Consider the following 10,000-nt stretch of genomic DNA (forward strand, 5'->3'; position numbering starts at 1 on the left):
GTGTGGAGTTTGCATGTTCTCCCCGTGTCTGTGTGGGTTTCCTCCCACAGTCCAAAGACATGTAGGTCAGGTGAGTCGGCCGTACTACATTGCCCCTAGGGGTGTGTGTGTGTGTGTGTGTGTGTGTGTGTGTGTGTGTGTGTGTGTGTGTGTGTATGTTTGGTTCCTGTGATGGCCTGGCGGCCCTGTCCAGGGTGTCTCCCCGCCTGCCACCCAGTGACTGCTGGGATAGGCTCCAGCATCCCTGCGACCCTGAGCAGGATAAGCGGTTTGGATAAAGGATGGATGGTGAAGCCATACTATGTAACAGTGGTTTTTAAAAAGCAACATGAATTTTATCGTCATTAATATTATAAATGTTTAACCAAACGGTCCATCCACAATATTCACCACACTGCACACACTGTGGGGGGACTGACTGCAGGCGGCAGTAATGCAGCTAGCATTGTCTCTCTCTGGCCCGGCTGATGACCCTAATACTCTGTGTCTGCATTCTTTTACTTCCCAGAAGCCCACGGTGTGTCCGCCCAGAGGCCGGTATTCTGTGACACCCACAAAAAGGAGCCTCTGAAGCTTTACTGTGAGACCTGCGACCTGCTCACCTGTCGGGACTGCCAGCTACTCAAACACAGAGACCACAAGTACTGATATATCATATAATGTAGTATGATATGATATAATGTAATGTAATATAATATAATATAATATTGTAGCGAATTCGGGGGCAACCACAGGAACCGCTGCAGCCGGGACGCAAACCCGTATCGCTAACCGCTCGACCAAAGGGTCCGACCTGTTAGCCCAGGGATACCGAGCCTATTCATCTGTGATCGTTATAATATAATATATAATATATTATAATATGATATATGATATAATATAATAGAATATGATATAACATGATATGATATGATATGATATGATATAATATAATATGATATGATATGATATGATATAATATAATATAGTATTATATAATATAATATAATATAATATAGCTGAGCTCAGCCAAAGCTGAACCGGAAGGCAAAGCTCTCAATTTACCAGTCAGTCTTGGTTCCAGCCCTCACCTATGGTCATGAGCTTTGGGTAGTGACTGAAAGGGTGAGATGGTGGATACAAGCGGCTGAAATGAGTTTCCTCCGTAGGGTGTCTGGGCTCAGCCTTAGAGATAGGGTGAGGAGCTCGGACATCCGGAGGGAGCTCGGAGTAGAGCCGCTGCTCCTTTGCGTCGAAAGGAGTCAGTTGAGGTGGTTTGGACATCTGATCAGGATGCCTCCTGGACGCCTTCCTTTGGAGGTTTTCTGGACACGTCCAACTGGGGGGAGACCCCGGGGTAGACCCAGAACTCGCTGGAGGGACTACATGTCCAATCTGGCCTGGGAGCTCCTTGGGATCCCCCAGGAGGAGCTGGAGGGCGCTGCTGGGGAGAGGGCCGTCCGGAGCGCCCTACTTAGCTGGCTGCCACCGTGACCCGACCCCGGAGAAGCTGGTGAAGATGAATGAAAGAATTATATGAAAAATTACTGGGCTAGTAATATAATTGGGATAAGGGATAATAATATAATTGTATGAGCTATGGGCGGCACAGTGGCGCAGGGGTTAGCACAGTTGCCTCACAGCAAGAAGGTCCTGGGTTCGAGCCCCGGGGTAGTCCAACCTTGGGGGTCATCCCGGGTCGTCCTCTGTGTGGAGTTTGCATGTTCTCCCCGTGTCTGTGTGGGTTTCCTCCGGGGGCTCCGGTTTCCTCCCACAGTCCAGAGACATGTAGGTCAGGTGAATCGGCCGTACTAAATTGTCCCTAGGTGTGAATGTGTGGGCCCTGTGTGATGGCCCGGCAGGCTGTCCAGGGTGTCTCCCCGCCTGCCACCCAGTGACTCTGTGATAGGCTCCAGCATCCCCGCCACCCTGAGAGCAGGCTAAGCGGTTCGGATGATGGATGGATGGATAATATGATATGGATGGTATGTGGGCTGAGCTTCGGAGGTCCAAGATGGGAATTCAACCTGTCTGTGTGGAGAATGCATGTTCTCTTCGTGTTTGTCCAAAGATACACAGGTTAGGTGAATTGGAGCCTCTGGCAGTGTCCGAACACTTGGCTATGTACTATATACTAATAGAATATACTGCAGACTAACAGTACTGCATACTGTGTAGTACTTACTATCAGTAGCAAACCATAGCGAACTCTTTAACTTTGGCCCTCTGAAAAATGACCTTTGACAACTCCAGCTCTGAAACACATATCAAGGCACTAGTCCAGGCTAGGCAATACAATAATAATAATAATAAGAAGAAGAAGAATAACAATAATGGTAATAAATTAAACTTCTATCGCGCTTTTCTAAGACTCAAAGTCGCTTTACAATAAATGGGGTGAAACAAGACGACAGATAAACATAACACAGACATACAGGGGTGGATGGGAAGAGGGGAGGGAGAAGACATACAGGGGTGGATGGGAAGAGGGGAGGGAGAAGACATACAGGGGTGGATGGGAAGGGGGGAGGGAGAAGACATACAGTGGTGGATGAGAAGGGGGGAGGGAGAAGGCATACAGGGGTGGATGGGAGGGGGGAGGGAGAAGACATACGGGTGGATGGGAAGGGGGGAGGGAGAAGACATACAGGGGTGGATGGGAAGGGGGAGGGAGAAGACATACAGGGGTGGATGGGAAGGGGGAGGGAGAAGACATACAGGGGTGGATGGGAAGGGGGGAGGGAGAAGACATACAGGGGTGGATGGGAAGGGGGGAGGGAGAAGACATACAGGGGTGGATGGGAAGGGGGGAGGGAGAAGACATACAGGGGTGGATGAGAAGGGGAGAGGGAGAAGACATACGGGTGGATGGGAAGGGGGAGGGAGAAGACATACAGGGATGGATCGGAAGGGGGAGGGAAAAGACATACAGGGGTGGATGGGAAGGGGGGAGGGAGAAGGCATACAGGGGTGGATGGGAAGGGGGGAGGGAAAAGACATACAGGGGTGGATGGGAAGGGGGGAGGGAGAAGACATACAGGGGTGGATGGGAAGGGGGGAGGGAGAAGCGGCAGCCACACACGATGCCAGCAGTACTCTCCCACTTGGACAGATACAAAAGGGGAAGAAAAACAAACACGATAAATCACACATGAAGTCTGAAGAGGTGAGTCCTGATTAATGACCTGAATGTGGACAGATCGCAGCAGTGTCTGATGTGCTTGGGGGGGGGGGGGGGGTTCCAAGAGGAGGGGGCAGCGGGTCGAATGCTCGGTCCTTGGTCTGCCTCAGAGTGGATGAGAGGACGGGGGGGGGGGGCATGAGAAGGCAGTGGAGAAGAGGTGTGTCTCGAGACGGGATTGGAAGAGTGGGAGGGATTCTGAGTCTCTAATGATTTGGGGGAATGAGCTACAGAGCCTGGGAACTGGCCTGGAGAAGGCTCGGTCACCAAAGCCGCGGAGGTTAGACCCGGGGGTAGAGAGAAGGGAGGCTGAGGTGGATCTGAGGGACCGAGAGGGTTGGTAGGGGGAGAGGAGATCGGTGAGGTATGGGGGAGCCAGATTGTGAAGGGCTTTATAAGTAAGAACCAGGATTTTGTAATTGATCCGGTGGGAGATGGGCAGCCACTGGAGGTCTTTTAGGACTGGGGTGATGTGGTGCCAGGATCTGGTGGAAGTTAAAAGTCGGGCGGATGAGTTATGGACCAGCTGGAGTCTCTTGATAGAGCCAGCACTGATGCCATAGAGGAGTGAGTTGCAGTAATGAAGGCGGGAGGAGAGGAAGGCATGGATCAGTGTCTCAGCAGCAGGGCGCATGAGACAGGGTCTTATTTTCCCAATGTTGCGAAGGTGGTAGAAAGAGGATTTGACCATTTGGAGGATATGGGGCTCATGGGAGAGGGTGAGATCAAGGATCACGCCGAGGTTGCGTGCCTGGGAGGAAGGAGAGACAGTAGTGCCATCGATGGTGAGTGCGAGGTTGTTGATTTGGCTGAGAGTGGACTTGGCAATCACCCAGGCCTGCAAAGACATCAGTGTTAGCCAATCGGTGTCTAAATTGAGGGGTTAGCCAGGTTCTACACTGGTCTCTGAGACAAATGTCAGGGCTAAAAAATCCCATGGGTGTGTAAGAACACATTTGCCCCTAGTAATGATTGATACATGAGGACCCAGGCCTCCATGACCATGAATGAGACTGAGCAGATGTGGTGAATAAATAGATCTTCATTTTTAGGGCAATGGGAAAGAGTAATGGAAGCTAGGTTAAGAGGAGAGGTGATGATCAGCAGCAGCAGTATGGTTTCATGCCATGAAAGAGCACCACAGATGTGATGTTTGCTTTGAGAATGTTGATGGAGAAGTATAGAGAAGGCCAGGAGGAGTTGCATTGTGTCTTTGTAGATTTAGAGAAAGCTTATGACAGGGTGCCGAGAGAGGAGGTGTGGTATTGTATGAAGAAGTCAGGAGTTGCAGAGAAGTATGTAGGAGTGGTGCAGGATGTGTATGAGGGAAGTGTGACGGTGGTGAGGTGTGTGGTTGGAAGGACAGATGGGTTCAAGGTGGAGGTGGGATTACATCAAGGATCGGCTCTGAGCCCTTTCTTGGTTTCAATGGTGATGGACAGGTTGACGGACAAGATCAGGCTGGAGTCTCCATGGACGATGATGTTCATGGATGACATTGTGATCTGTAGCGAGAGTAGGGTGCAGGTGGAGGAGAGCCTGGAGAGGTGGAGGTATGCACTGGAGAGAAGAGGAATGAAAGTCAGGAGGAGCAAGACAGAATACCTATGTGTGAATGAGAGGGAGGACAGTGGAATGGTGAGGATGAAAGGAGTAGAGGTGATGAAGGCATTTGAGTTTAAATACTTGGGGTCAACTGTCCAAAGTAACGGGGAGTGCAGAAGAGAGGTGAAGAAGAGAGTGCAGGCAGGGTGGAGAAGAGTGTCAGCAGTGATGTGTGACAGAAGGGTACCAGCAAGAGTTAAAGGGAAGGTTTACAAGATGGTAGTGAGACCAGCTATGTTGTGTGGTTTGGAGACAGTGGCACTGATGAAAAGACAGGAGGTGGAGCTGGAGGTGGCAGAGATGAAGATGATAAGATTTTCATTGGGAGTGATGAAGAAGGACAGGATTAGGAACGAGTATATTAGAGGGACAGCTCAGGTTGGACGGTTCGGAGACAAAGCAAGAGAGACAAGATTGATATGGTTTGGACATGTGTGGAGGAGAGAAGCTGGGTATACTGGGAGAAGGATGCTGAATATGGAGCTGCCAGGGAAGAGGAGAAGAGGAAGGCCAAAGAGGAGGTTTATGGATGTGGTGAGGGAGGACATGCAGGTGGCTGGTGTGACAGAGGAAGATGCAGAGGACAGGAAGAGATGGACACGGATGATCCGCTGTGGCGCCCCCTAACGGGAGCAGCTGAAAGTAGTAGTAGTAGTAGTAGTAGATCTGAAAAGGAACACAATTAACACTTTATTTAATGATTTTTTGGACAACCTCCTTATGTCCTCCTCTGAGAGCACCTGAATCTTTGTTAGAGTGATACCATCTTTGCAATTGGAGCTTTGAAAGTTAAAAGCTGCATGTATTTGGTGAAATTGTTTTTATCAGGTGAAATTATATTTCTTCTTATCCTATAATATTGCAATATCCATCCATCCATCCATCCATTATCCAAGCTGCTTATCCCAATCAGGGTGGTGGGATGCTGGAGTCTATCCCAGCAGTCAATGGGCAGCAGGTGGGGAGACACCCTGGACAGGCCGCCAGGCCATCACACAGGGCCCACCCACCCACATACACACACACACACACACATTCATACCTAGGGACAATTTAGTACGGTGTTTCACCTGACCTACATGTCTCTGGACTGTGGGAGGAACCCGGAGCCCCCGGAGGAAACCCACGCAGACACGGGGAGAACACGCAAACTCCACACAGAGGACGACCCGGGATGACCCCCAAGGTTGGACAACCTCGGGGTTCGAACCCGGGACCATCTTGCTGTGAGGCGACTGTGCCACCTCGCCACCCTAATATTGTAATATATACTGGCGGCCTGTCCAGGGTGTCTCCCCGCCTGCCGCCCAGTGGCTGCTGGGATAGGCTCCAGCATCCCCCACCCCCGCCACCCCACCCTGAGCAGGATTTGGATGGATGGATGTTGTACAAAACAAATATCTCCGTGAGGATTTTTTTCCAATATCCTTCAGCCCTGCCAGTTTCAGTCCTGTGTCGACTAACGCCGCGTGTTTCTGGTTTAGTTACCAGTTCCTGGAGGATGCGTACAACACCTACACACAACAGATGGAGGCCATGACCTGCAAACTTCAAGACAAAAAGAAAGTTGTGAAAGAAGTGTCAGACTCCATAAACAACAGGTATGCTAAATCATGAACTGTGGGGGAGGGTCTGCAGAATCATTTCCCCGGTCCACCTGACCACGTCGTCCCAAATCCCACTTTCTGACTGGCAGTTCGTTTCACACACTAGGAGGCGTGACGGGCCGGCTGCATCTCTGTTACGTGTGATGTGTTTTTGCAGGCTGCTTCAGGTGGACCAGAACCGCACATCAGTTTACAACGACATCAAGCGGTCCATCTCCAGTTTGATCTTCGAGATAAGCCAGAAGGGCAAGACCCTGGTGAACGAGCTCGAGGTATGGCCGGCCGCGGCTGTTCGCCGTGTAACATATGGGACGTGGTTGACCGCCGAACCCGTGGGCTCATCTTTTTTAATTGTTCTTCATTTCGAGGCTCTAACGAAGGACCACGAGGGTATTTTGAGGAAACAGCAGGAGGACATCGGTTACCTGTCCAAGCACCTGGACCACGTTATCAGCTTCGCCAAGTGGGCCATGAGCCGGAACAGGGCTGCGGCCCTCCTGCACTGTAAACGCCTGGTAAAACCACCCTACCCTTCCTCATCCGCCCAACCGTCCTCCTCCCCTGTGTCGTTTCTGCCTGAGCAGCGCCCTCTGGTGGTCGGGGACGTGCACAGCAACACAAAACGGATTCAGAAGGAAGGTGGTGGACGGGATGTTCGATGCATCTGCCATTTGCTAACAGCACCGTCAGCTCCCAGTGTGCTCCCGTGTTTCTCCATGCTGGGAAATACTGTGTGTGTGTGTGTGTCTGTGTGTGTGTGTGTGTGTGTGTGTGTGTGTGTGTGTGTGTGTGTGTGTGTGTGTGTGTGTGTCTTATGTACTTTGTTTCACTCAGGACCATTTAGTAATATATTTACCAGTCATATTATGACATTTAGTGTGTATTATGATATTTACTAATACTACTACTAGTCATTATATTAGTTACTAATATATTACTGTATTTACTAGTATATGATATTTACTAGTACTATTATGGTATTTACTAGTATATTATGATAGTTTAATATTATATTACGGTATTTACTGGTCAGTATGGTACTTACTAGTACATTATCATATTTACTAGAATATTATGGTATTTACTAGTATATTATGAGACTTACTAGTCATATTGTGGTATTTGCTGGTATTTTATATTTACAAGTCTATTATGATATTAGTCATATTGTGCTATTTATGATATTTACTACTGTATTATGGTATTTATTGTATTTATTTACTAGTCATATGGTATTTACTAGTACATTATCATATTTACTCGAATATTGTGGTATTTCCTAGCATATTATGATCCTTACTAGTCATATTATGGTATTTATTAGTATATTGATACTTAATAGTATGTCATGGTATTTACTAGTATATTGTGATACTAGTCATATTGTGGTGTGTACTAATCATATTGTGGTGTGTACTAGCCATACTGTGGTATTTACTAGTATATTATGGTATGTACTAGTATATTATGGTATTTACTCGCCATATTCTGATTCAGCAAAGATGAAGTGTTACACAAACCGTGTTGAGCCTGTCCTTGATGGAGCTGTATTCTGTAACTCACATCTGCCCCCATGCCCTCTCTTGCAGATTCTGTTTCAGATCGCCAACCTGCTGGGGGCAAAGTGCAACCCGTCATTTCTACCACAGAGCACGGTGCGGTTCCAGTGTCGCTCCTCCTACTGGGCCTCCAACGTAGACCTGGGTACGAGACGACCTGGAGGAGGCTGTTCTGGTCTCCTGCAGATAACCCACCCTGAGGGTTGATAGAGAGAGCTGATCTAAAGGAACAGGAAAGCTGTAGTAGAGGGTAGCGTTGAGCCTATGTGACCACGGCACTTGTTGCTCTTCCGGCAGACTGCATGGCGCCTCCTAGTGGCATTACAACAGACATACAGAAACAGTCACCGCTTAATGACGGTCAGTTTTACTGTCAGTCCGCTACAAACTAGTGGAAACTGCGAAGTCACCGGACAGAATCATTTCCTTAATAACGCTGTTTAAATTATTATATTGTCAACACGGGGATCGCCGGTTCGAATCCCCATGTTACCTCCGGCTTGGTCGGGCGTCCCTACAGACACAGTTGGCTGTGTCTGCGGGTGGGAAGCCGGATGTGGGTATGTGTCCCGGTCGCTGCACTAGCGCCTCCTCCGCTCAGTCGGGGCGCCTGTTGGGGGGGGGGGGGGTACTGGGGGGAATAGCGTGATCCTCCCACGCGCTACGTCCCCCTGGTGAAACTCCTCACTGTCAGGTGAAAAGAAGCAGCTGGCGACTCCTCATGTATCAGAGGAGGCATGTGGTAGTCTGCAGCCTCCCCAGATCGGCAGAGGGGGAGGAGCAGCGACCGGGACGGCTCAGAAGAGTGGGGTAATTGGCCAAATGCAATTGGGAGAAAAAGAGGGGGAAACCCCCCCCCAAAAAAAACGTCACTGGCTACCTTAAGTCCAGTAAAATGGAGTGGCTGTGTGTTTTGTTACATTTCATGTGTGTAATAAGTGTACATGTGTCTGTGTGTTTGCTCTCAGGCTCCTTGGTTATGGAGAACGCACCGAGCCACCCCCTGGGAGGGGCTCAGGGCATCCCTCAGCCACCTGCCCCCGCCGGGCGGGGTCCCTTTGGCCCCTTTACTACCCCAGGACCCCGTCTGGCCACCAGCGACACCCTGGCTCAGCTTCAGATGCAGGTGGACAAGCTGGCCCCACAGCCCCACTGGCAGCCCCAGCAGCACCCGCCTCCACCCAGGACATGGTACCAGAGTGTCCATCTCCCGCGAACCGCCCCGGGGCCGCTCCAGAGAATTTCCCCTTCCCAGAGTTTGCCCCACTTGCCCCATCAGCCCAGCCGCAGGTTCATGGTGCCCCCCCCCAACCCTGTTGGCCCCAGTAGCTGCTTACTGGGCCCGGGGTATACCCCCCAGGTAAGTGTGTGTAGGTCTTGATCTGTGTGTGTATGGTTGTGTGTGTCTGTGTGTGTCCTTATTCAGCTATATTTGTGAGGCTGTATTTGAGTTTTTAAATCATAAGAGCGAGGACATTTTTTGCAAAGTGAGGACATTTTGTGCAGTCCTCACTTCTTTAAGGGTCTAATTTAGGGTCAGGGCTTGGGTTTAGGGTTAAGGTTAGACTCAGGATCAGGTTAAGCTTGGGGTATAACGGTTAAGGGGTGATCACGTTACCACTGATCTTCCACTTCTGGTGTGGGAACTGGGAAGATGGCGGTGCAAATTCCCGTTTGCAGCAGCCTCACCCAGGACCGGTGTGGGAAGATGGCGGCGCGAACTTGCATTTATGGCGGCCTCGCCCAGTGCCGCCCATGTGGCGTCTTTGTCCACGTCTGCGTCTAGGTTTGTTTTGTCTTCATTTGATGGCTGGGAGGGCTGGTGCTGGATTGGCTGGGAGGGCTTGGTCTGTTGCGTCCTGTGGGCCCGGGGACCACGGCCCTGACCGGAGCTTTACCTGAGGAGGTAACACCAGGAGCGATCTGACAGGACGTGGACGTGGGGCAGGCTAAGCTAACTGCTAGCCCATGAAGACCGGCAGTTACAATAGCACCGAGGGGGGTCTGGCGGCGGCCTCGCCCAGCATTGACTGTATTTTTGGTGTCGTTGTGTGGAGTGCGGCATTGGA

At 50.3% G+C, this 10,000-nt stretch overlaps 1 protein-coding gene across 1 annotated transcript in view; it reads left to right on the forward strand.

Annotated features, from left to right (window-relative positions):
- LOC130113955 (transcription intermediary factor 1-alpha-like) overlaps positions 1–10,000 on the forward strand; it is a 44,183-nt gene that overhangs the window by 19,325 nt on the left and 14,858 nt on the right. The window contains exons 4-9 of the mRNA XM_056281667.1: positions 509–641; positions 6,250–6,366; positions 6,530–6,644; positions 6,741–6,887; positions 7,962–8,076; positions 8,900–9,291. Of these exons, the coding sequence (XP_056137642.1) occupies positions 509–641; positions 6,250–6,366; positions 6,530–6,644; positions 6,741–6,887; positions 7,962–8,076; positions 8,900–9,291 (1,019 nt within the window). The remainder of the gene's footprint in view (positions 1–508; positions 642–6,249; positions 6,367–6,529; positions 6,645–6,740; positions 6,888–7,961; positions 8,077–8,899; positions 9,292–10,000) is intronic.

The sequence above is a fragment of the Lampris incognitus genome, chromosome 6 (assembly GCF_029633865.1).
Source record: "Lampris incognitus isolate fLamInc1 chromosome 6, fLamInc1.hap2, whole genome shotgun sequence".
NCBI classification, from domain to species: domain Eukaryota; kingdom Metazoa; phylum Chordata; class Actinopteri; order Lampriformes; family Lampridae; genus Lampris; species Lampris incognitus.